At 48.1% G+C, this 25,196-nt stretch overlaps 9 protein-coding genes and 2 pseudogenes across 15 annotated transcripts; 7 read left to right on the top strand and 4 right to left on the bottom strand.

Moving 5' to 3' along the window:
• The first annotated feature begins 145 nt into the window (after positions 1-145).
• Positions 146-1,373, top strand: CG31131 (uncharacterized protein). Its single transcript, NM_170364.3, has one exon. The coding sequence runs from the start codon at positions 185-187 to the stop codon at positions 1,322-1,324; it is 1,140 nt and encodes a 379-aa protein (NP_733243.2). The 5' UTR covers positions 146-184; the 3' UTR covers positions 1,325-1,373.
• A 170-nt stretch (positions 1,374-1,543) lies between these two features.
• Positions 1,544-1,922, top strand: CR45548 (annotated as a pseudogene).
• CR31054 lies at positions 1,889-2,597 on the bottom strand (annotated as a pseudogene).
• Positions 2,598-2,791: 194 nt separating this feature from the next.
• Positions 2,792-4,019, top strand: CG31253 (uncharacterized protein). The gene has a single exon (NM_170362.3). It carries the CDS (start codon positions 2,831-2,833, stop codon positions 3,968-3,970), a length of 1,140 nt encoding a protein of 379 aa, NP_733241.2. The 5' UTR covers positions 2,792-2,830; the 3' UTR covers positions 3,971-4,019.
• Positions 4,020-4,119: 100 nt separating this feature from the next.
• CG42487 (uncharacterized protein) lies at positions 4,120-6,009 on the top strand. Its single transcript, NM_001170281.3, has 4 exons — positions 4,120-4,287; positions 4,346-5,558; positions 5,621-5,693; positions 5,746-6,009. Exons 1-2 carry the CDS (start codon positions 4,190-4,192, stop codon positions 5,175-5,177), a joined length of 930 nt encoding a protein of 309 aa, NP_001163752.1. The 5' UTR covers positions 4,120-4,189; the 3' UTR covers positions 5,178-5,558; positions 5,621-5,693; positions 5,746-6,009.
• Positions 4,120-6,009, top strand: CG4884 (uncharacterized protein). 2 transcript variants are annotated; one of them, NM_001300643.1, is made up of 4 exons: positions 4,120-4,287; positions 4,346-5,558; positions 5,621-5,693; positions 5,746-6,009. In NM_001300643.1, exons 2-4 carry the CDS (start codon positions 5,266-5,268, stop codon positions 5,947-5,949), a joined length of 570 nt encoding a protein of 189 aa, NP_001287572.1. In that variant the 5' UTR covers positions 4,120-4,287; positions 4,346-5,265; the 3' UTR covers positions 5,950-6,009. The 2 variants fall into 2 exon arrangements, with proteins under 2 accessions (NP_001287572.1, NP_651604.1); NM_143347.3 differs by lacking the exon at positions 4,120-4,287 and having other exon boundaries at positions 5,219-5,558; positions 5,746-5,981.
• A 29-nt stretch (positions 6,010-6,038) lies between these two features.
• Nep7 (Neprilysin 7) lies at positions 6,039-8,448 on the bottom strand. Its single transcript, NM_143346.3, has 2 exons — positions 7,199-8,448; positions 6,039-7,134 (listed from the first exon to the last, which is right to left on the bottom strand). Exons 1-2 carry the CDS (start codon positions 8,342-8,344, stop codon positions 6,127-6,129), a joined length of 2,154 nt encoding a protein of 717 aa, NP_651603.1. The 5' UTR covers positions 8,345-8,448; the 3' UTR covers positions 6,039-6,126.
• Positions 8,449-9,252: 804 nt separating this feature from the next.
• CG4951 (uncharacterized protein) lies at positions 9,253-11,314 on the top strand. 2 transcript variants are annotated; one of them, NM_001104480.2, is made up of 7 exons: positions 9,253-9,363; positions 9,419-9,867; positions 10,024-10,221; positions 10,280-10,372; positions 10,441-10,608; positions 10,683-10,890; positions 10,951-11,314. In NM_001104480.2, exons 1-7 carry the CDS (start codon positions 9,313-9,315, stop codon positions 11,122-11,124), a joined length of 1,341 nt encoding a protein of 446 aa, NP_001097950.1. In that variant the 5' UTR covers positions 9,253-9,312; the 3' UTR covers positions 11,125-11,314. The 2 variants fall into 2 exon arrangements, with proteins under 2 accessions (NP_001097950.1, NP_651602.1); NM_143345.2 differs by lacking the exons at positions 10,683-10,890; positions 10,951-11,314 and having other exon boundaries at positions 10,441-10,663.
• Gp93 (Glycoprotein 93) lies at positions 11,214-14,654 on the bottom strand. Its single transcript, NM_143344.3, has 5 exons — positions 14,464-14,654; positions 14,292-14,381; positions 14,112-14,194; positions 12,771-14,023; positions 11,214-12,437 (listed from the first exon to the last, which is right to left on the bottom strand). The coding sequence occupies exons 1-5, from the start codon at positions 14,501-14,503 to the stop codon at positions 11,540-11,542; spliced, it is 2,364 nt and encodes a 787-aa protein (NP_651601.1). The 5' UTR covers positions 14,504-14,654; the 3' UTR covers positions 11,214-11,539.
• A 689-nt stretch (positions 14,655-15,343) lies between these two features.
• mfrn (mitoferrin) lies at positions 15,344-20,569 on the top strand. Its single transcript, NM_143343.3, has 6 exons — positions 15,344-16,171; positions 18,025-18,113; positions 18,164-18,288; positions 18,351-18,586; positions 18,651-18,812; positions 18,973-20,569. Exons 1-6 carry the CDS (start codon positions 16,055-16,057, stop codon positions 19,381-19,383), a joined length of 1,140 nt encoding a protein of 379 aa, NP_651600.1. The 5' UTR covers positions 15,344-16,054; the 3' UTR covers positions 19,384-20,569.
• A 17-nt stretch (positions 20,570-20,586) lies between these two features.
• Positions 20,587-25,120, bottom strand: BOD1 (Biorientation Defective 1). 5 transcript variants are annotated; one of them, NM_143342.2, is made up of 5 exons: positions 24,984-25,120; positions 24,447-24,921; positions 23,718-24,388; positions 21,232-23,658; positions 20,587-20,777 (listed from the first exon to the last, which is right to left on the bottom strand). In NM_143342.2, the coding sequence occupies exons 2-5, from the start codon at positions 24,668-24,670 to the stop codon at positions 20,647-20,649; spliced, it is 3,453 nt and encodes a 1,150-aa protein (NP_651599.1). In that variant the 5' UTR covers positions 24,671-24,921; positions 24,984-25,120; the 3' UTR covers positions 20,587-20,646. The 5 variants fall into 5 exon arrangements, with proteins under 5 accessions (NP_651599.1, NP_733240.1, NP_001163751.1 ...); NM_170361.3 differs by lacking the exon at positions 24,984-25,120 and adding an exon at positions 20,882-20,930 and having other exon boundaries at positions 24,447-24,803; NM_001170280.2 differs by lacking the exon at positions 24,984-25,120 and having other exon boundaries at positions 20,587-20,930; positions 24,447-24,803.
• Between the last annotated feature and the right edge of the window lie 76 nt (positions 25,121-25,196).

Below are 25,196 nucleotides of genomic sequence, written 5' to 3'. Positions count from 1 at the left end.
AGCGCTTGCAGCCCTGGCGGCAACATTTGAATTTTCCAGTTCATTAGGGCTAATTAACGTTTTTGCCAAGAAAGCAGGTAGCTAAAATACGCGTTGAAACGTAGGTAGACCCTTGCGTTTATATTGCACTGCAGTCGCCAAAGGTAATTAGTCGAAAGTGTCAACCGAAGGTATCAGCATCATAATGAGAAAATTCTGTTTGCTTCTTTTAATGGCGCATTTTGTGGCCTCAAGCCGAAATTTAAACGATATTCTCGGTCGCGAGGAGTGGATTAGCATAGCCAAGGAATACATCAAGAACCACAAGCCTTACAAAGCCAAAATCTACACACCCTACAAGCCGCGCATCGTAAATTTTACCAATCCGTTCGATGGAGATTTTTGGGACACAACTACGGTGGCCACCAATCCGCAGGAGACTACTGGCTACTTCACTGGGGAAGTATCTACTACAACGGAGAAAAGTGCCACTGAGGAATCTACAACTACGGCGGTGGATTATTCAACCACCGAATCTAGTTATGTAACTTCAACCACGGATACTTTATATTCCACGACAACAGCTTGGCCGGAAGTCACCAGCACAGATGCTATAGATGCCACTGAATCAGTAGCCCTATATTCCACAACAACTTCGAGTCCAGAAGCTGCAGATTCAACGACAGAAAGCAATTCAGACAGTACTGAATATGCTGAATCAACGTTAATTTATCCAGATTTATCTACAGGATGGCAAGAAACTACTACAGAAACCATTCAGAGCTCTACAGGATTGCAGGAATCAACAACAACAGAGTTTATGCCAAGTACTACGGAATTTCCGGAATCAACGACTACTTTAAGTTCTGAATTTTCAGAGAAAGAACTAATAAAAACTACCACAGAAATAGAAATCAATCCAAGCACTACAGAATTGCCGGAATCAACGACTGAATCTGCTGATTCTACCACAGAACCGAACGAATCCACGTTTGCATTATCCACAGATCAAACTACAACTGAAACAGCAGAAACTTCAACAGAAGAATTGTTTTCAACCACAGAAACCCAGGAATCTACTACATCCTTGCTGGAAATCATTGCCACGACTCCGGGCGTGGAAACTACCACGTCGTATCTGGATGCAGTGATTGACAGCACCGAAGAGGAAAGTTCTACATTATCAACACCATTTGGATTTAATTTAACAACAACGGAAATAGTAGAAACTCAAGTAGAAACCACAACACCAAGGCAATTGAATTTCGTCGAAGATTACGTTCGCCAGAGACCGAGAAAATTGAAGTACTCTTCGGACACGGAGCCGGAACTTTACTGGTACTGAAAATGATTGCAAATAAAAATTAAGAGTTTGATTAAAAATTTTTAGAAGCAAAAATTAAGAGTTTTAATTTAAATAAAAACGTAAAGCAATTGGCAACGCGATTTAAGCTATGGCTTATTTTAAACTAAGAAACGCGGTCACACTGGCCAAAAGCCAAACACATTGTTGTTTGATTTTTCAGCAGAAATTTTTTATTTTTTATTAGTTTATATCGTAAACATGAGTTTGTCCAGCATAAAACAGAAAGAAGCTAAGGGCAAAAAGAAATTGCTGCCCAAACTGCGCAATATTCTAGCCAATCCTTACAAACAGCACAGGTGAGGCGGGCAGAAACCAATAAAAACCCAATCAACAGGTTGTTTCTTTTGACTTTAGCCCTCTTTTATCGGAGGAGGAAGTGCAGCAGTTCCGTCAGATCCTTCAGAATGCAATTAAAAGCAGCGACGGGCAGACCAAATCGTTTGCCACTCGATACGGAATACATCTCGGCCTGGAGAGCTCCCTACGCGCCATAAACTCGCGGCGTTTCTCCTGCCTATTGGTTTCCTTGAGCCTGCGACCAACTCACCTCGTCCGTCTAATGGCCACCAGTGCATCTGTCAAGATGCCCACGTGCTCCTTGATCTGGAACTTGAGCTTCTTCACTGGCTCTATAAGCGGCTTGTCCAGCGGCTGGGCGTCCTCCTCCTGGACAATGGTCTCCACATCCGGGCCGTAGACCTCAACTGCTGACGGATAGTAGCGTTTGTCCTCGTGCAAAACCACGGCGGTCACCTCCTTGTCCTCGTCCTCCTGTGGCTCCACCTCGTCCTCGTCCATGGCGTCCTTTAAATGAAACACCATAAATTAATTATAAGTTTTATTTTATTTTTTGCACGTTTATACCTCTGGGTCATCCTGCACATCGGGTTGCCCATAAATACTTTGCTCATCTTCCTCGTCGCTGTCTAAATCGGGGCCAATATAGTTGCCAAACTCATCGTACAAATCGGAATCCATGGTTTTTCCTAAAATAAATATATATATCAATACTTTCATTCAAAATTTGCCGGTGGCGTCTTAGAAAATTTAAAACTTTCACGGTGACTCGAAACTTATGCTACTCTTGTTTTTTGTTGTTTTTACCGACTTACCAATTGTTACAGGACCTTCTGATTGCTAAATTCTTCTTTAAAACGTAAGAAAACTGCAAATAATATAATTATTCACAATTTTTACACAAAAACGCGGACTGCAAACACGCTGTTCTTCTTCTTCCCCGAAAAACACTCAGCTGTTAAGCGGCCGGCATTACCTACGGCATTGCCAGCACAAATAAAGTAAGCGCTTGCAGCCCTGGCGGCAACATTTGAATTTTCCAGTTCATTAGGGCTAATTAACGTTTTTGCCAAGAAAGCAGGTAGCTAAAATACGCGTTGAAACGTAGGTAGACCCTTGCGTTTATATTGCACTGCAGTCGCCAAAGGTAATTAGTCGAAAGTGTCAACCGAAGGTATCAGCATCATAATGAGAAAATTCTGTTTGCTTCTTTTAATGGCGCATTTTGTGGCCTCAAGCCGAAATTTAAACGATATTCTCGGTCGCGAGGAGTGGATTAGCATAGCCAAGGAATACATCAAGAACCACAAGCCTTACAAAGCCAAAATCTACACACCCTACAAGCCGCGCATCGTAAATTTTACCAATCCGTTCGATGGAGATTTTTGGGACACAACTACGGTGGCCACCAATCCGCAGGAGACTACTGGCTACTTCACTGGGGAAGTATCTACTACAACGGAGAAAAGTGCCACTGAGGAATCTACAACTACGGCGGTGGATTATTCAACCACCGAATCTAGTTATGTAACTTCAACCACGGATACTTTATATTCCACGACAACAGCTTGGCCGGAAGTCACCAGCACAGATGCTATAGATGCCACTGAATCAGTAGCCCTATATTCCACAACAACTTCGAGTCCAGAAGCTGCAGATTCAACGACAGAAAGCAATTCAGACAGTACTGAATATGCTGAATCAACGTTAATTTATCCAGATTTATCTACAGGATGGCAAGAAACTACTACAGAAACCATTCAGAGCTCTACAGGATTGCAGGAATCAACAACAACAGAGTTTATGCCAAGTACTACGGAATTTCCGGAATCAACGACTACTTTAAGTTCTGAATTTTCAGAGAAAGAACTAATAAAAACTACCACAGAAATAGAAATCAATCCAAGCACTACAGAATTGCCGGAATCAACGACTGAATCTGCTGATTCTACCACAGAACCGAACGAATCCACGTTTGCATTATCCACAGATCAAACTACAACTGAAACAGCAGAAACTTCAACAGAAGAATTGTTTTCAACCACAGAAACCCAGGAATCTACTACATCCTTGCTGGAAATCATTGCCACGACTCCGGGCGTGGAAACTACCACGTCGTATCTGGATGCAGTGATTGACAGCACCGAAGAGGAAAGTTCTACATTATCAACACCATTTGGATTTAATTTAACAACAACGGAAATAGTAGAAACTCAAGTAGAAACCACAACACCAAGGCAATTGAATTTCGTCGAAGATTACGTTCGCCAGAGACCGAGAAAATTGAAGTACTCTTCGGACACGGAGCCGGAACTTTACTGGTACTGAAAATGATTGCAAATAAAAATTAAGAGTTTGATTAAAAATTTTTAGAAGCAAAAATTAAGAGTTTTAATTTAAATAAAAACGTAAAGCAATTGGCAACGCGATTTAAGCTATGGCTTATTTTAAACTAAGAAACGCGGTCACACTGGCCAAAAGCCAAACACATTGTTGTTTGATTTTTCAGCAGAAATTTTTTATTTTTTATTAGTTTATATCGTAAACATGAGTTTGTCCAGCATAAAACAGAAAGAAGCTAAGGGCAAAAAGAAATTGCTGCCCAAACTGCGCAATATTCTAGCCAATCCTTACAAACAGCACAGGTGAGGCGGGCAGAAACCAATAAAAACCCAATCAACAGGTTGTTTCTTTTGACTTTAGCCCTCTTTTATCGGAGGAGGAAGTGCAGCAGTTCCGTCAGATCCTTCAGAATGCAATTAAAAGCAGCGACGGGCAGACCAAATCGTTTGCCACTCGATACGGAATACATCTCGGCCTGGAGAGCTCCCTACGCGCCATAAACTCGCGGCGTTTCTCCTGCCTATTGGTTTCCTTGAGCCTGCGACCAACTCACCTCGTCCGTCTAATGGCCACCAGTGCATCTGTCAAGATGCCCACGGCTCCCATTTACGCGCAGCCCAAACTGGAGGAGCTTACCCAGGAAATCTTTGGCGTTAGAGCGCTTTCCTTGGCCTTGCCATTAGATTTGAAAGCAATAAGCGAGGACTTGGAACAGTGGATTACTGCCCGAAAGAGAACACCTACACCTGCTAAGAAGATAGCCCCGAAAACGCACAAAAAACCCAAGAAGAAACCCGAAATAATCAAACCAGCCGAAGAGGAAAAAAAACCGCAGCTCCCAGTGGCTGAAAAGAAGGATTGGGGTGATGATTTCATATCCTGCTTCTCGGACGAACCCTCAGTAAAGTTGGACCGCGTGGATGTCCAGGTGGAGACCCAAAAACTGGGCAATGCCCTCAGTAATTTGGCAATGAAAGCCAAAAGTAAAAAGCCGGTAGTAGAAGTCAAAAATAACCCTGTTAAAAAAGAGAAGTCCCCCAGCCCAGAGCCCATGGAGGTGGAGCCACATGATGATGATGATTTCCTGCCCGCAGATCTGCACAACTATCGCCCCCTTACTGTCTACCAAGTGCGTCCTAATCCCGACAAGAAACCCAAAAAGAAACGAAACAAAAAGGCAAACAAGTCCTAGAGATGGTTGGCAACGCCACCGCAACAGCTGTAGTTTTTAGGTTATGTTATTCAGTTTGTTATCGTAATTGTTAAGGCGCCCACACAAAATGCTCCGGACTTTTCGTCAAATAGCCCGACTAGGAAGATCCCTAAGGACGCCATTTCCATCTAAAAGTCTGCCTAAACTCTCAACCACCTTAGAGCTGCAGGCTCCTGTACACACCAGTGCTTCAGCGTGGAAGTACGACAAGAAATCCTCACGAGCATCGGATGACTTGGACAGCGACGACGAGGATGATGAGGATTTCAAGGACGAAAGGGACTCCAAGGTGGTCAAGACCAAGGTGAACTCACTGCGCGCCGATCTCCTACTGAAAGCTGGCCTGGGCATGGCGAGAAAGTAAGAAACAGCCGAAGGTTTTCTAAATGCCCCCAATAACCATGATGTCTTACCTCCCACAGCAAAGTGGAACTGAATTTCTACGAGAGCAAGATACGCGTCAATGGAAAGAAGCTGCCCAAAAAGAGTGCCCAGGTATGGAGTCCATATATAGATCGAATTCAATCTTATGATTTACCATTTACAGCTGGAAGTCGGCGATGAAATCGACGTAATCCGAGGCTTTAGTCAATCGAATCCTTCCCATCTGGTCGTGGCCCGCGTCTCAATCCTCTCCGTCAGCGAGCGCGAGGAAGGACTCAGCGTCCACCTGAGGCGCTACAAATCCCTGCTGGTCGAGAATTACCGGGGACCCAACGCCTTCAAATCCTCAGAGCACGTTGCTCATTAAAACCAATTAGAAATAAAGAGACTATTAAGAGTAAATGGGTAAAGTCGAGTGAGTTAACTCAATTGCAGAAATGTGTAAGACTATATCGTCGATTTGCATTATTTTTCCTGTTTTCATTTATTTTGTAGTTGAACATCTAGAGTATTTTACATCTTTTCCTTTATATACGACTTATGGTCACCACATCCGACAACTCTCAGCCTTCGGATGCATTGGACTGCCCAGTGGGCACTTGTAGACCTCAGCAAAATCGTCGTTGTTGGAAACGGCACCCAGCACCCGATACTTATCGACGGTATGTGCGCCAGTGAGCTCCTCCCAGTAGTGCTCCGGCTCGTAGTCGGCGCACCACAGCTGCGCGAATCCCACGAAGAAGAGCTGCTCCGGCGACAGGTCGAGGCCGGGCATCTGCTCGTTTTTGTGAGCCAACGTCTCCCCATCCGCTCCACTTCGTTGCAGCTGCTTCATGTGGTTTCGATAGCCGGTGAGTGCGGCCCTCAAGCCACCGGCGTCCGCTATGTTCTCGTCCCTTGTCTCATTGCCGCGAATTGTCTGGTTGATTTCCGGTATCAAGTATTGGTTGAAGTAATCCACATAGCACTGCGCCCGTTCCTGGAATACCGCCTCCGACTTCCTGGACCACCAGTCGCGTACTTCGCCGGCGCTGTCGAAACTGGAGCCCTCCGTATCGAAGCCGTGGGTCAACTCGTGACCTATCAGATAGCCAATGGTGCCGAACTTCAAGGAATCGGGCCATGAACGGTGGTACGCAGGCGGATGCAGTACTCCCGCCATCACGTACACCGAGTTATCCAGATTGTAGTAGAAGGCGTTCACCTGCATTCCCACGAGCAGTGTCAGTGGCTTTGTGTCCTTGGGCAGCTCGTCCGCATGTAAGCCAGCGTAGCGATGAAGATAGGTGCCCAATACTCGCAGATTGATCAAACTCTGGGCATAGCTGCCTTCAACAATGGTCAGATTGTTGATCTCGCGGATTAGAGTGTCCGACAGCTCTTCGTTTTTGTAACTGCCGATTACTGGCGTGATGCCGGCCTCCTTGCTCAGAGCCTCTGCTCGCGTCTCCGCGTCCAACCACTCCACACTCTCGAGGATCTGTCGCTGGGCCTTTCGCATTTCGGTCACCATGTCAGAGATCTCCGAGTGCTTCTCGTCGGTGAAGTGCTCCTATGAAAGTTAGTTGATATCAATTGAAAAGCTAAGCTTCACATATTCACAGCATCCAACTCACCGCCATGTAGAGCCTGTTGAACAGATTTGGCAGCGTCATCTGGACGATCATCAAGCAGTTAACCTTTTGGTCCTCCGGCTGCTTGGGCTCCTTCAGCTTGTCGTCCATGCGGTAGAGAAACCGCATGGCTAGATAATTGGCCACCGCCTCCGTATGCTTGGCGCACACCTTGTCGAGCTCCACATAGTAAAAGTCGCAGAATTCGCCACCGGACGAGCCGTTGTAAAAGTCTATACCATTCCAGGCTATCTCGTAGTAGCTCCTCCACTGACCAAATCGCGGCACCTCCTCAATCTCACTGAGCAAATCGCACTTATCCCTATCGCTCTCGAACTTATCCTCAATACTGAGCGCCTCGCTCCAAAAAGCAAAGACGCCTTCGATCACGGCAGAGATTTCATCCTTCGTGAGATTGTATTCCTTCAGGTAGCCACGCATGCGATGCTCGTTGAGCTGGTAGGCCCGCGAGCTCGTATTGGCAACGTGAGCGGTGTGGACGACATGGTCAAAGCCCAGTTCGGGTAGCTTGAAGTACGGATTGAAGGGATGCTGCGGCAGAATTTCTTCGTGGATCAAACTGCGAACGCCGTAGTTGCTGAGATGGGCGCTCATGTTGAACCAACTGAAGCTGGAGGCGTTCCAGGCGTCTCTGTCGACGGCGGGAAAACCACCCAGCGACCTGATAACCGATAGATAAGCGGGATCGGCAGCGGGCCGCGGAAAGAGCTCGGCCGCCAGGCAGGAATTGTAGAAGCGTTGTGCAACGAGCAGCTCGGCGGACACGTTCAGTGCCTCCGCCAACTTTGTCCTGGTCAGCAGCTGCTCCGTCACGTCCATCAGTGTGTAGCTGATGTCCAGAATATTGCTCCGCCTATGGGGCGATTGCCGCGGCGTTTTCACGTTCTTCCAGTTGCCGCACGCGAACTCGTAGAAGTCGTCGCACGGATCGACGCTGAAGTTCATATAGGACTTCATCATGGCGCCATGGGATCGCAGGTAGTCGGCCGTCTCATCCGTAATCGCGTTCTCATGGGACTCGTCGCCAATACTCCTGGCCTCGCAGTCATTCAAAATCACGCAGATCAGGATGCAAACTGCCAGCCGCGTGTATAGGGGCAGTCGAAAGTAGCTCGAGATTGAGAGCATATTGGTCCGATTCGCAGGGCACACACGCAGTTTGTATAATATAATAAAGTAGTGCGGCCAGTGATCGATCGACCCGGATTATTTGAAAAACCCAACAAGCTCGACTACCTAATCCGGAACGCGATTGAGAACTGAGCAAGCAGCAGCATCTCTCCGATCCCATCGGCGTGTGCTTTTTTTTCGCAATCATGTTGACCAGCAGCACTGGACAACAGAGATTATAATGAATTATATTACTATGACGTCGTTCCGCACACTTTCACCATCTTTGGTGCGCATTCTAAGCCACTGCTTTGAATAATAAGGAGGAGGTCATGGGCATCCAAGCTATCTCTCTAGCCAACTTAGTTTTTAGGTAACCACTTTCGCAGAATGGGAACGATTTTGCTGCACTGTGTAGTCCGGCTGTTCTCTTGGCGAGACTTGACCTAAGCCACACGCTTCTGTTGATAAGGATTTGTAAGTTCTGGGAGATTCATTGATAGCGCCCCTCATTCATTCAGAGTAAAAACAATTCTCAGTTTTGGTTTCAAAATCTCATCGTCACTTGTGTCACACGATTGCACATTGTGAACACGTTCTGAACTTTTGTCCTAATTAACACTTAACACTTTTTTATCTTTGTTGTTTTTTTTTATAAATAAATGCATATATCAGGTGGATTCTTAATATGTTCATTATGCATAATTACTATTTTTATACTTTCTATAGAGATCTCTGTGGTAAAACGTAAAAGTATTTCTTGTCACGTTCCAAAAAAACATTTTGCAGTTTTCTCCAGATAATGAATATTTATGAATTGAATTCAGCTTAAGTTGATACTTTTTTGCCGCCCAAACGTCGATAAAAAAATACAATCGATAGACCACCAAAGCGCTCGTAGTGTGCCCAAAGATCCGCCCCGAATTGTTGTTGCTGTGCCTGTCAGCGGCTACGGTCACATCAGGACGCATAGCAATTTTATAAAAATGTCATTTTCCGCCATCGGTGATTGCCAACTAATTTCGCAATTATACCAGGTAAAAGCCACTGAGATGTGTGATCCGCCATGTCCTAAAGCAGCTCCCATTTCAGTACAAGAAGCACCGCGTCATCTGCAGCGTCAAAGTTCTGCCGACACCTGTGACCCATTTTGAGCGGGAATCCAAGAATGATTTCCATTGGATGACCGCGGATCGGTGGAGCCGGATTGAGTGTGGTCTATGGCGCCTGTTCGAGAACCTGAAGCAGTGGCAGGATGCCTACCAACTGGACACCGAGCTCATTATCGATCACATCATCGTGCGCGTCCAGGCGACCAATAAGTCGCATCCTGCAACGGTCGCTCTTCTGGCCGGTACGGAGTCCAGCTCCAAGGATCTCTGCCTGGACCTACAGCTGCAGTACATAACACAAGAGGACACCACCATTGTGGACGTCATTCCCGCCAAGCGCGAGCTTGCCACGGAAGCAGAAACAAATGGCACCAGACCCACATCCCGCAAGATCCGCGTAGCAAACTCAGGATCCAAGCCAAAAGCGGGGTAGGAAACCCTATTAATTAGTCCCAAATACTCCATAGGCTTGGATTGTGTGGTTTTTGATCCCAATAGCTATGAACCACCTTTGCACCTTTCACATTTTATGTACCGAAGTTGAATGCATTTTAATGTTTTCTCCACTGCATGTTTCCCCTCCAGCACACAATCGAAGCCCAAGCACATTGACGCCGACAACGAGGATGACAAGAGCTCCACCACGGCCAGCCAACCAACCAAGATCAAGAGCGAGCGCAGGTCCATTTCCCAAGGAGGCGAAAAGGATAAGGCTTCTTCCAGCAGCCCCAGTTCCTCGCAGCAGAGCAACCGCATTAAGCGATCGCACAGTCCATCACAGCAGTGAGTTAGGCGAAGGCTAGGATGTGAGAGAACTAAGAGCCTATTGATCTATTCGCAGGAATTCCAGATCCAGCTCCGTTGAGGCCAAGCCTGCACGCCGCTCCGGCCGATCGCCCATACGCCCGAGTCGATTCAAAAACTTCGTAGTTGGGTAAGCCATAGAAATATGGTGCTATAGCGATCAGTTTCATTCATCATTTCCCTGGCTGCCATTTTCAGCGAGACCAGGAGCGGCAAGAGCAGAGGACCCAAGCCCAAAGTGAAACGAGTATCGCCAGTGCCGGCCAAAGATTTCAAGGTGGAACACATGGACGGAGGGCGGTTCAATGCATTGCAGCGGCTGGACAGCATGCTGGACACGCCCAAGCCGCGCGAGGTTAAGATTTTGTAAGTGACTCGACTAGATGCAAATAAAGCGAACACGAATGTGCCTTCAACTTGCGTTCTTTTGATTGGCTCAGACTCTTGGAAAAAATGGGCGAGGACGAGGTGCTGAATACGTTCGAAAACTATCGCAGCGACTTCGATAAGCTGTTCAAGGAGCGCGAGTTCAAGCCGCGCACCAGTCACTACATGAACATTGCCCACATGGACGTCATCGACATACTGAGCAAGAGCATTCACCAGCAGATGCTCAAGAAACTGGGCGAGGTCTACAGCAGTCGAAGCGTAAGTTTGGGGCGTCCTGGAGTGACACACATATCCATCCTAACATGTCCCGATTACCAGAACCACACGTCGCTGCTGGTGAACGGACTGCTCCCGCTGTGGATAGTGCGCCTCTTTATGGACACATACACGCTGTCCCAATCGGAGGCCGTGCAGCAGATCCGCGACCAGATGAAGTACAACACCTACTTGAGGGCCCTGAACGATGAGCCGCTGAGTTCCGATCTTGACTGATCGAGCAATCAATTCACTTTTTAACTATTTTTTGGTATCCGATTGCGGAAATTTTACATTGCGCGCCATATTAAATAGGCAGTTGTTTTAGTTTTAAATTCATTTGTCTTTATTTGTTTTGATTGGAATCTGTTGTGTACTAAGCATATTACATTGTATAAATACATAATTCACTTGCTTTCGAAAAAAGAAAACGCTTGAGCAACCAAGTGTGCTGGCTGAAATGGTGGAGTGCTCTCTGGGCGACTGGCGGTGATGACGGCGTGGGCGAAGGACTACGAAATTATTTTACTTAGAATCTAGCGTGTAATGTTGATGGAGTGCCCGCCCGGCCACCCGGTGGCGGTTTAAAACTCAGTCTGAACTTCACACTCTTATGTACAATCTATTTGGACAGTGGGTGAGGTGAAGTAGTTTACAGCTCGTCGTGCTGCTGCTCCTCCTCCTCATCATCGGCGTTGCCGCTCTCCTGGCTGCCGGTGGCGGTCTCCTCGGCATCATCCTCCTCCTCCTCGTCGAACTCCACCTGCTCGTCTTGGGAGACACCCAAGGTCTGGCGCATCATCTGCTCAATACTGTCGGCGAACTGCGAAGTCTCCTGGAGCATGTATCCAGACCGCAGGGTGGCGGTGCGGAACATCATCACAGCCATGTCCTTGGCGGTGTCATCGGCCTCGTCGGCCTCCACGCGGCGCAGCAGCTCGCGCATCAGCGGATGCCTGGGATTGATCTCGAGCGTTTTCTTCTGGTTGAGGTAGTAGGTGCGCTGAGGATCGTCGGACTTCTGGTGGGCGTTGGACATGGCCAGACGCTCCATGTTGCCGGTCCAGCCGAAGACGCCGGCCACGAGGGCGCATGGCGAGTTGCTCAGACGCTCGGAAACCTGGGCCTTGGAGATCTGATCCTTGAGTGCCACATCGTTCAGCCACTTGACCAGCGGCTCGAAGGTGCTCTTTAGCGACTCGAAGTTCTTCTTGCTCTTCTCGGACTCGTTCAGCTGGAATCCCTCCTTGGCCACGTTCTGGAACTTCTTGCCATCGAACTCGGGCAGCGCGGAGATGCAGTACTCGTCGACGGCCTCCACCAGATACAGCACCTCGTATCCCTTGCTCAGCAGACGCTCGACGAACGGCGACTTCTCGACCTCAGCGCGGTTGGCACCAGCGATGTAGTAGATGTGCTCCTGCTTGGCCTTCATGCGCTCCTTGTACTCCGCCAGCGAGGTGACGCCCTTGCCGTTGGAGGTCTGGAAGCGGAGCAGCTTGGCGAGACGCGATCGGTTGCTGGGATCCTCCATCACGCCCAATTTGATGCTGAAATGAGTCAATTAAGTCTTGATAAGCAACGAAAATCCAAGAATTCGAGGTTATAGCTAATGGAAATGCTTATTTAACTAAAATAAAATATTTAAGTATAAACTCTACACGTCACCAGTGCCAATATTATAATACTACGTGGATTTCCTTATCTTATCAGCGCGGAATTCTTTAAAGCAACAAACTAAATATATTAATTTGTTGGCAAAAAATAATACACGTCATTCTATTCTCCATATTATAATGGATTCTGCGGAAATGCTTATCATAAATAACTAATTATTTGAACAGGCAAAGAACGTTTCTTAATTCCTAGAAAGCGACACTTACTTGGTGGAGAACTCCTTCCAGAACTTCTCATACGCCTCCTTGTCGATCTTCTTCAGCATATCGAGAACCTTGCGGACCAGCTTCTTCTTGATCACCTTGATGAGCTTGTGCTGCTGCAGAGTTTCGCGGGAAACGTTCAGGGGCAGATCGTCGGAGTCGACGACGCCACGAATGAAGCTCAGGTAGTTGGGCATCATGTCGTTGAACTCGTCGGTGATGAAAACACGGCGCACGTACAGCTTAATGTTGTCGGACTTGGTGCCGTAGCGGTTGAAGGACTCCGATGGCTGCACCTTGGGCACGTAGAGCAAACTCTTGAAGGTCACCTCGCCCTCGGCGATGAAGTGCGTCTGGGTCAGGGGCTCGCTGGAGTCCTTGGTCAGGCTCTTGTAGAAGCTAGTGTACTCATCCTCGGTCACTTCGGCGGGCTTGCGCGTCCAGATGGGCTTGCTGTCGTTGATCAGGGTCCAGTCCCAGGTGGTCTTCGAAACCTTTTTGGTCTTGGGCTTCTCATCTTCGGCCTCCTCGACCTTGGCGTCCTCATCCTCCACGTCATCCTCGCTCTTCTCGGGCTTGGCCTCCTCCTCCACGGGCACCTCCTCCTCGACGGTCTTGCTGGACCACATGCGGATGGGGAAGTTGATGAACTGCGAGTACTTGCGGATGAGCTCGCGCACGGTGTCCTCCTCCAGGAAGTCCTGGGCTTCTTCCTTCAGATACAGCGAGATCACGGATCCTCGCTTCAGAGTATCGCCACGGGGATCCTCGGTGATGCTGAAGCTGTTGGCATCCGACTCCCAGATGTACTGTTTGTCGTCGTTGTGCTTGGTGGTCACCACTACACGATCGGCGACCAAGAAAGCGGAGTAAAAGCCCACACCGAACTGTCCAATCATGTCGTTCATATCGAGTCCCTCCGACTTGCTGGGATCCTGCATCTTGGCCAGAAAATCGGCAGTGCCGGACTTGGCAATTGTACCCAGGTTATTGATCAGATCCTGGTGAGTCATGCCGATACCCGAGTCCATGATGTGCAACGCCTTGTTCTCCTTGTCGGCCTTAATGCGGATGTGCAGCTCCGGATTCGTTTCCAGCTCCTTGCTGTTGGACAGAGCCAATAGGCGGATCTTGTCGATGGCATCGGAGGCGTTGGATATCAATTCACGCAGGAAGATCTCCTTGTTGCGGTAAAGCGAGTTGATAATCAGCTTCATCATGCGGTTGACCTCCGTTTGGAAAGTAAACTTCTTCGCCTGCACGCACAGACAAAAGACAAAGAAAAAAGGGAAAGGAAATCCCGGTCATACGTGTACCTTCCAAATGACCTGGCAATGAACCCACCTTCTCGCGAATTTCCTTCAGCTGCGCCACGTTCAGGCCGTCCAGCTGGATGGCCTCCTCCTCGCGCTTCAGGGTCTCGGCATCTGGGGGATTGGGAATTAGAAAAAGGGGGCGGTTATCGCAACGCTGACGTGTACCAAACAAAACTCGTCGTCGCGAGAGGGGGGCGTGTCTACGTACCGGTGCGGGAGCCCTCCTTGAAGGAGCCCAGATCAAGGTCGATGGTCTCCGTTGTGGCGGCCTCGTCATCGGCGGCTATTTGATTGATGCCTAATCAGACGCGAATCAGACGCCAATTAATAATTAGGTTAAAACACCGGTTCAATGCGGCGTGGCAAATGTGCACACTTACCTGCTAGGAGCAGCAGGCCCACCAGCAAAAAGTACTTCATGATCTTTGGTAGCTTGATTTACGGAGCTCGAGCTATCGGTTCGTCCGGCGAAAGGCCACGTCACGAATAACAGATGCAATAAATTAGTCCGCACTTGCGTCGCCTGCTTTGATTTTTTTTTACTGACGCCGACAAGCGGCTGGAAGGCCTTTAAATGCCTCGCAGAGTGACCGTATTCCGGCGCTGGAACATTCTAAGCGCATTGGAAGGAAATACCAGGGGCTGCACTGGAAATAGGATATATATACAGCACAGAGCACGAAAATAGTGTAATTTAAATAAATTTAATGTTTGCTTATTTGAAAGCCCATACATTCATAGAATCTATTTGGGATTTAGTTTACAAGAGGATGTAGTGTCAAAACTCTACTGTTAAATATATTTAATTTGATAATTTACATTCTTATATCAATAGTTTACAAAAGGGAACACTTAGGCCGGTAGATATATGATTTATATTTGAAACAAATTAGTATCTTTTCATGTATACAACAACTAAGCTTTAAAATAATAAATTCTTCGGTCGGTTGCACAACAACTTCGTGTATATACAATTTTTAAGCTGCCAAAATAGATAACTGAGAACTTATTGATATAGCAAAGTAATGATAAAAATATGAATTGAAATAAAATATAAATTCCTGACAGAGATCAAGGAAATCCATTTCGTTTTAGAATATATAACATATGATTTTGTACCGTTCGGTTTATTTTACAATGTTAAGTTAAATATTTTAATGTTGGTATTTTTATTTGCCATGGCGTTAAGGTTCCGCACCCACATGTGGGTGGACTTGTGCTGGTATTTTCACCCGAGCCATTTTGGTATTTTGCGACGTTCCCGCTGCGGTCACTCTGGGCACGAGGCTTGTTTATTGGGCGAAATTTAATGATTCGCTGTAATCATACAACATTTGCGTCAGTTGCCAAACACCGACCCAGCCAAAATTCCGCTTCGGCCACAAACCGACTCTTATATATTCATAAAACAACCGATCCGCAGCCGCCACTCCAGCAGCAGCAGCTTAGCCGCGAGCAACTAAACCAGAAATTGCTTCCTCGCGTGAATCGTTGAATCGGGGAATCGTCTCTATGTCGTCTGTATGCTAGTCGTGCAACAGCAGTGTCAATTAGCAGTTTCGCATAAGACCACCTCACGCGTACACTCTGCACCACCACCGCCACCGCCGCCGCCTCCGCCAGCAGCACCACCCCCCGAAATACACCCGCCCGTGCGTCCGTGAATCGTCGTGTTATCCGTGTTATACAACAAAATTGCACCAAAAGTGCCCGACATACGCCGGCCAAGAGTTGCCCGCTAACCAACGCCGATCCTCGACAGGCGGAGCGACCCGATCCCAGCGGAGAAAGCGGCTCTGCAGCAGCAACTGCAACAGCGACTTGGCAGAACTGGTCCGGATTAGCAGGTTGTCGTAAGAGGAGCAGCGACTGCAAGGGCGCAACCACAGCATTAGCACACAACACAGTCGATAGTGCAGCCCCACCAGCAGCCTCAACAATCGAAAGCGACGGCAACCGTTCGGATCCACCATGAACATCGACGACTACGAATCGCTGCCCACCACCAGTGTGGGTGTCAATATGACGGCGGGCGCAATTGCGGGCGTGCTGGAGCATGTGGTCATGTATCCGCTGGACTCCGTCAAGGTGAGAGAGACTGCATGGCCGCCTGGTAATCGGAGGAGCAGCGGCATGAACATAACACGACCTAACCTCACTATCAATCGGAATTTTGTGTGTGCCGCCGCTGCTTTGGCATAATCGTGATGTAATTGCCCACGTCTCGAGTGCAACCAAGAGTTGCGTTTCTCATTAAGAGCTCTGGGTGGTATAGCCACATATAGCCGCTCTGAACGCTTATCGTAGCACGTTCCATTGGTTTATGCTTCCGCGATAAGATTAGCCATAGTAATTGGACTAGCTCTTATCGGCGGAGCGTTCTCATCGTTCTTCTGAAAATTCGGTAGGGCCAACCAAGTGCACAAGTCCGCCACTTAAGCGTATGCAAATGCCCACCTCGTAATGACGTTCGCCGCAAGTATATACACATATGTATATGGTTATATGTAAATATGTACATATGTACACCACGCATTCAATACCTATTATTGACCGATTCTTGTTTCGTTGTATTTCACTCAGCTGGCTGGTGGCTCGAGCACTTATTGATTTTCGTGGCCACATGTGTCAATCGCGCAAGTGACAGCCGGCAGGCAGTTGGTTGCCAGTCTAAAGCCTGGTCGGTATTCCCGGCGTCATCGTTATAATCTAGATTCTGGACACAGTCCGTTTGACGAGCTAAAATTCGTGAAGTTTTAAAAGCCAGAGAGCGGAAAACCAAATTGGACACCAATTGAGGCCGCTTGCTTGCAATAATTACCTATCACCGGGTTCTCTTATCACGGCACACACACAATACACCATCGGGATGAATGAATCATGTTGGCTCCGCGATCTCTTCGAACGCAGCTCTATCGGGCTTTTATGCAATGGAAACTTCTATCAGTTCGTCGCAGAGAACCCTTTAATTAGATTTCCCCCACTCGAGGGGCTACTTTTCACCTTGGATGGCATTGTTGACTTGTTATTGATAGCAGCAGCCAGCCGGCAGATAGATAAATGCAGTTGGGCCGTGTTCCAGTGAATCTTATCTGCATCGCAAAGCCAAGGCCTTCGTAATTTACAATATGGATGCTGCTCTCTGCTCCCAGATATAATTCCGACTTGTGTGCTCGACAGGCACGCCTTTAAATAAGTACAATTAAGTATGAACAGATATATATATATATACATACATATATATATATATGTATGTGCATATGCAATCATTAAATACGTAGGCAAATGCAAATCTCTAGGCTCCGAGTGACTGGCTCGTAAATCAGCGAAAGTTTTGCCGGGAAGCATGCAATTATATATTTGTATATTCCACTGATATCAATTATTAGTCCCTGCTGTTGTTTACAGATTATATAGCCCTTATCTCGACAATTATGGGACGAACAAAATTCGAAAAACTTTCTTTTGATGAGATCTATGCATATTCTGAACAATTATTTCCCTTTTCGGCTGCCACATTGCACAATTAGATTCTCGCCGACAGCCAGATTGAAATAGTTTCGGAAATCATCACCCCATCAGTTCTGAATCACAAATCATGATGAGAGCACGTTCTAAGGTCTTGGCAATGTCAGTAAGCGAAATGAATATTGGATATCCCCCACAATTGTATTGGGCTCTGTATTGCATATCATGAGTAACCATGACTTGCAGAAGAAAAGCAACGAGCAACGAGTCTATACGGCTAACTACCCTCGACTTAATCTACCTTTTTTTTATGTATTATCATAGCCAAAGTTAGTAGCCCTGACGCACCACTTTAACCAGTTTAATCTAGGACAAACAATGAGTAAATAAAATAACAAGTACTGCCATTGTGAAATGCACAATGTAAATATATATGCAATTATTTTAAACGTTCCATTATTGCCCACTTATAGACGCGAATGCAGAGCCTTTCACCGCCCACAAAAAACATGAACATAGTGTCAACCCTTCGGACTATGATCACGCGTGAAGGCCTGTTAAGGTGAGTGCTATCCGCCATATCGAGTAATCACTGTAACCGCCGACTTGCAGACCCATTCGGGGAGCCAGCGCCGTGGTGCTGGGTGCTGGACCAGCACACTCGCTATACTTTGCCGCCTACGAGATGACCAAGGAGCTCACGGCCAAGTTCACATCGGTGAGAAACCTCAACTACGGTAAGGTTTTCATGTTCTCCTGCACCGAGGGATTACTAATCAAGCCCATTTGACCATTTCAGTGATTTCGGGAGCGGTGGCCACCCTCATACACGACGCCATTTCTAGTCCCACGGATGTGATCAAACAGCGTATGCAGATGTACAACTCGCCCTACACATCGGTGGTATCCTGCGTGCGGGATATCTACAAGAGGGAAGGCTTCAAGGCCTTCTACCGGGCATATGGCACGCAACTGGTCATGAATCTACCATATCAGACAATACATTTTACCACATACGAGTTTTTCCAGAACAAAGTAAGTACGCCCCAACGAACTCATCCTTTCAGTAACCGACACTCAATCTTCGTGTGCACGGCAGATGAATCTGGAACGCAAATACAATCCACCAGTGCATATGGCAGCGGGTGCAGCAGCCGGTGCGTGTGCGGCGGCTGTAACCACGCCCCTGGACGTGATCAAGACGCTACTAAATACTCAGGAGACAGGACTGACGCGCGGCATGATCGAGGCCAGTCGAAAGGTAAATATGGTGCTATCTGTACTGGAGAAACTGCTTACGAACTTGCAAATGTGTCTGTAATTCACAATTTATAATTGGCTGACAAAGGTCATAGTTCACAGTAGCTTCGTCTCGCGTTGAATGAAATCTCCCATACTTATTGCTCTTTGCCCTCTCACAGATCTACCACATGGCCGGTCCATTGGGCTTCTTTAGGGGCACGACCGCCCGCGTTCTGTACTCAATGCCCGCCACGGCCATCTGCTGGTCGACGTACGAGTTCTTCAAGTTCTACCTGTGCGGCCTGGACGCTGATCAGTACAAATCGTCAATTACGGGCAGCTCGGAGCCCCGCAAAGCGGACTACGTGCTGCCGAGGACTACGGATGAGGAGCAGATCGATCAGGAGCGCGAGGCGGCAAAGGAGAAGGACACCACGGCCACCCTGCACTCTGCCCCGACCTCGGTCAATGCCTCCGGTGCCATTAAGACGGTGTGCGAGCTGTCGACGCGGCCCGCCGGGCCAACAATCAATCTGCACACGCGGCACACGGACGTGAAGAGTCCCTACGAGCGGGGCTTCAGCACGTAGGCGTCGCCGGTGGGCGTGGCCGCGAGCGGGGCCGGCGTTCGAAACGTTTGCAGCAGCAGCGACAGCTAAACCTAAGCGTAGCTATTAGTTGGCGGTAGGAAATGGGATGATGGCTGGGGTGGATCCAGGGCAGGGGCCACCTGGGCAGGCGGGGACGACACGGTGTTCGAAATACCTGCCGTTCCGCCAAACCACCGCCTGGCCACTGCCCCACCACCGGCCCGCCCGGACCCAGCTGCTTGTATGAATACTCTGCGAGGAGTCGGTGAGAGAGTTTTATCACTCCATAGTCGGAGGTTAAATCGTAGTTGTTGTTCTGCACAAAACTCTCGCTCTCACACACAACACGCAAACACACACACACACACACCCTATACACACACAATATGACATTTTTAGGCAAAGTGCGAAATTCTTGTTAAAAGTATATGCTAATGATGATACTGTATCTATGTTACTTTGAAATGAGATAACCTTCTTGTAAAATACTATTACCTATGTATTACAACCTTTGATTTACAACAATTATATATATATTTTTTTTAAACAATTTTCAAATGATATACGCATATACATACATATATTTATGTTGATCGTTGTAAAGTAATCAAGAGCAAAAATGTAAAGCACACGCTCGCGCGGCAGAAGGAAAAATTCAATAATTTGTAATCAAATTACAGCCGAAATCTTCAAACTGAGATGTTACAAAATATAAGGAACAGCAGATACAGCAGAAAACAGCTCCCAGAGAACTACGTCTCCCCCAGACCTACAATGCCCCATAATCTACACCCGGTACTATAACTAACCAGCCCCATGTAGAGAGCCGTAGCCTAGCTATGTCCATTGTCCTTGCTCCACGCACTCGACTGTTTCGATCTATCATCACACATTATCCTCGTCTCAGTGCTAGAGTTCCACATCCTTGAGTAGCAGACGCAGTTGAGTGCCGGGGATCAAGGCTAGTGGATCGCCCAAAATATACAATAATGCATCATATTATTACGTTCACTGTTATTTTTGTTTATATATATGCATAATATATATGGATATGCTGCACCGGCGACTATTAAACTGTAAGGTGTAGCGCTAAATTACAATTTTATTGTTAAAGAATTCAAACGAAAAAAAAACAAGCGGAAGCAAAACCATTGGCAAGCGAAATGGCCCATTAAACGGATGAAAGAAACGAAGACTTGTTTTATGTCAAATGCATTAACAACAATTGCCTTTTATTGTTTCCGATAACAGGTTATCCGTTGGCTAGAGAATGGAGTCCAGGCCCCGGCGACGAGAGCGCTGCGACAGGATTGGACGGGGCTTGTAGAGATCATCGTTGGTGTACCGCTGCTGCTGGCAGAGCTTCTTGCTGAGTCGCCTGGCGGACAGGGCGTCTGCTGATAAAAACAAGCACTTTAGTCACACGCATTCACGGGAATCGCTCGAAGCATCAACAATCGGCGGGCAAAGGACAGAGAATCGCGCGGGAACCGCTTACCCAGCTCCATTGCGGTTTGGTTAGGACTACTAGTGGTGGCTTCATACAGCTACATATTATGTATATTAGTTAACAATGCGGATGCGTGTGGGGGAGAAAATAGAGGCGGTAAAGAAGAATATTGAGGATGAGCATGAGAACAGAGATGTATGTATGTAGATCACATTCGCAGGGTGGATCGATTTGTGTTAATTATAGACTTTATTATCAATTTTTACTTGATTTTCACTAAACGTTAAGACATACGACAATTCAATTGCATCGATCCACCCTTTGTGAGAGTTAGCAAAAGAGAGATTCGAGGAACAAATGCTACACCAAATGAAACTTAGCAATGATACAGTACGCACCATGCTCCTGCTTCTCCAGTGCCTCGTTCTCCTTCGAGTTTATGCTGGCGTCAGATGGTGTTGGCGATGACTTGGGCTCGTCCTGTCGCAGTCTCTTTGCCGGACTGCCGGCGGTGCTGCTGCTGCTCGGACTTCTAGGCTGCGGCGGTGTCGTTTCCCGCTCCACTCGATGCTGCTCCTGCATGCTGCTCCGTCTTCGCTTGGAGAGGCTGCGTCGCAAGGCACGTATATCCACTGCCTCCTCCTGTGTTCCATCCTCACTTAACCTGTTAAGCAAATTCTTTCGATCCTCTATCAGTTGATTGATGAGCTGCAGACGCGTCCTAAACTCGTCTGTGTTTTCTTCGAAGTGGGTCACAAAGTCGGCACTAAATTCGTCGCTTTGCTCATTCGAGATTGGGACTGGTGTGGCGGGTTTGTCAGCATCTTGCGGTGGATCCTCCACATCGCCGACTTGAGCAGGTTCGTCGACGCACTCTTCGGGAGGATTTTCCGGTTTGCTCTCCTCTTCTGACTTATTCTCTTCGACATTGGTCTCTACCTTTTCGTCTTCCAATGTATCCATGCTTTCCTTGGCTGGCAAATCGGGAACGGAGTCAGCTAAAGTTTGAGGTTCTACAGTTGGCACTTCATTCTGCGAAGCACACTCGTCTTGCCTTGCCTCCAATTCTGTTTTTTCCGGCTGATTATCCGCCTCTTTTCCGTCTATATCTTCGGGTTCATGCTTACTGCTCTCCGCTCTGTCATGCGATTGGGATCCAGCGGTCAGTTCAACAAAACTGCTCGTCGATTGCTGCAGGATGTCGCTCACGATGACAACACCGCTGACATTGTCGCAAGCACCATTGGTGCTGCCGTTGGAGTTTCCATTCGTGCCGTTAGCATTCTCCACGGGCGCATCTGATTTCATTGTAGCTGCTGAATCCTCCGGCTGGGAGTTCTTGGCCGGACCACCAGAACTTGGAGGCTTCCCCTCGTCGTTTGAGTCGGAACCCCGACGCTGCTTATACTTTTCTTTGCTCTCGCTATGATCATCGTGGATAGCCTTGTTCTCTGCACTGCCAGAAGTGTTTGATTTGTTACGATCACGATCGCGGCCTCGGTCGTGATCTTTTCTCCTTGACGACGACGAGGAACTGCTACTGCTGTGGTGGCTGCGACTTTGGCTGTCCTTTTCCCTTTCCTTATCCTTCTCCTTGCCTTTATCTCGTTCCGATCGCGAGGATGATGAACTGGACTTGTGTTTTTTGTGTGAGGAAGATTCGTGGCGTGATGAAGAAGTGGTTCCCGAGCGCTTGGATGACGACGACTCTCGATTACTCCGGCTAGATGAACTTGAGGAGCTCTTATCGTTCTTGGAGCTACTACTCTTATGCTTCGAGCTGGAGGAGTTCGATGAGGAGTGCTTCGAGCTGGAACTCGAGGAATGCTTGCTGTGCGATTTGTCGCGACTACGATCGCGGTCCCGATCTGTGCTCCTTCGCCGGTGTTTGTCATCTGAGTGCCTGTGGTGTCGCCGATCCTTTTCCTTTTCCTTATCCCTAGACTTCGAATGGCTTTTTGATTGCGAGGACGTGGATGTTGGCGACTCCGTGGACTCAGACGCTGTGCTAACAGCGTCTTTTGGTGCATCCAATCCAAGCTCTAGGGGTTTATCTTGCTTGTCTTCAGTTGTTGCTGGTTGCTCATCTTCTTTGACATCCGTGTTTACATTGTGTGGTTTATCCCGAGTTTCCGACTCCTTGGGTGTCACGGCCAGCTCTGTGATGAATCCATTACTACCTTTCGCCCTTCGGGGCGTTATAGCTGCCTCAGCTTTTGGTGGGGCTGGCGGAGGAGGAAGCTCGACTTTCGGTGGTGCTGGAGGAGGAGGTGGTTCAAGTTCTGTGGGTGCCGGTGGAGGAGGTGGTTCAACTTCAGCTGGTGCCGGTGGAGGAGGTGGTTCAACTTTAGTTGGTGCTGGTGGTGGTGGTGGCGGCGGTTCAACTGTAGGTGGTGCTGGTGGTGGTGGTGGCGGTGGCTCAACTGTAGGTGGTGCTGGGGGTGGCGGTGGCTTAATTGTTGGTGGTGCTGGTGGTGGCGGTGGCACAAGTGTTGGTGGTGCTGGTGGTGGCGGTGGCTCAATTGTATGTGGTGGAGGTGGATCAAAACGAGGTGACGCTGGTGGTTGGGGCCCTGGCGGCGACTCAACTCCTGGTGGTGCCGGCGGAGGAGGCTCTACTTTTGGCGAGGCTGGCCGCGGAGGAGGAGGCGGATTAACTTTCGGCGGTGCTGGCACTTGTACAGGCTCCGGTGCTATAGACTCAATACTGGCATTGTTGGCGTCGTCTATGTTTGCCTTCACCTCCGACATGATCTCATCCTCGATGGAAAGAATTTGGAGGCCTGTGCTAGTCGTCTCCGACACCGAGTTCTTTCGCTCAGTACCTGCACGAAAAAGAAATCGTAGAAGTTAAATAACCCATCGTGGCGCCCGGCAAACCCACCTTCGAAGGTAATGGCATCCTGTTTGATGTCGAAGTGAAGCTGTCGACCTTCGCTTCGGCCTGTTCCCGCACTAGCATCCCAAGAGTTTTCGCTGAACTTTGGCATTTGCGCTTCCTCGCAAATGTTCTCTGGCTCCCCACTGTTGTGAGCTGCTGTGTGCTGGTGGCTATCAACCATGGACTCCGTGGACGACGCCATGGTCAGGCGGCTGTCACTGGAAACCTGCGAAAGTTGCGACGCCTGGGAGACGCCGTTCACCGAATCCGAGTTATTCAACGAAACGTTGTTCAGCTCCTCCTTGATGGCAAGTGTTTTCCGCTCGCTCACTAGCTCGTAGGATGGCGAAGTGTCCTCGTCGTCTACACCGGGCGGAAGTTCGTCATCCCTCGACTCCGACTTGACGGTAGCCCGATCGGAGTCTGGACTTATCTGCTCCAGGTCCGTGGGCAGCAGACCAACCGTGGTCTCCACATTGAGCAGGCTGCTGCCGTTCAAGTGGGCACCAAATGGCGGCAAAGGCGGAGCTGACAGCATAGTGGGTCGCGCAGGTGGTGTGATGCCCAGGTACTTGTAGACAATGCTCTCGATCTTTGGCTCGAATATGGTAGCCACCTTGGGATTGACCACCTGGTCCACGATTTGGTCCACTCCCTTGTCCAGGACATCGGAGCTGAAACAGTCGATGTGATTACCCCAGGTTACCCAAGCCCCGCCAGAAGCATACTCACTCCATAAGGTGCTTGCGCAGCCTCTCTCGCAGCTGGACCTTGTTGGTCTCGGGCGTCCATTGCTGCTTGGCCAGAAAATCGTTGACCGCCGTCTCCACCTGGGTGCGCACATTCTGGTAGGCGGGCTTCGTGTCCACGTCCGCCAGGCAGCAGTTGAATCGGAATTCGTCGAAGACGCCCTGCGACTTCACCTCGGCAATCAGTGTCTTGATAAAGTCGTCCATGCTCCTTGGCCCTTGTTATTCGTGTGCTTTTGCTTGCCGCAACACCCGTGAGTGCCGAGGAAATCCAGGATAAACGTCGAGTTTGTCTTTACATGCGTTTACATGTATGTACATATGTTTACGCTAGGGATGGCCGCCCCACGTGAGTTTCGCCCTGATTGGATCCGGGCGTCGTGCGTGAGCGGTAGCTATGCCAACTTCTCAGTTTTACTAGCCAAATTTGACGAATTGCAGATACAGATACATTTTTACTTTTGAGTTATGAATGAAAGAATAATAAAGTATAGAAATATTTGTGCCACCGAGTTTTTACCTTTAAAGCCAAGTTGCATTTAATCAGCTATACATTAAGAACTTAAATGTTCATATTAATGTAAAATTCAGGTATTCACGTTGTTTTCGGTAAGGTGAAAGAATTGAGTTAAAGTTAAAATATTTAGTTTTGGAAAACAACAATACATGGCAGTATCTGTTAACTCCGAATAACTATTATAAAAACAATCTGTAACGAAGTCCCCTGGCCAGT

This window comes from Drosophila melanogaster, chromosome 3R (genome assembly GCF_000001215.4).
Source record: "Drosophila melanogaster chromosome 3R".
NCBI lineage: Eukaryota > Metazoa > Arthropoda > Insecta > Diptera > Drosophilidae > Drosophila > Drosophila melanogaster.
This window is presented reverse-complemented; position numbering and strand designations above follow the sequence as displayed.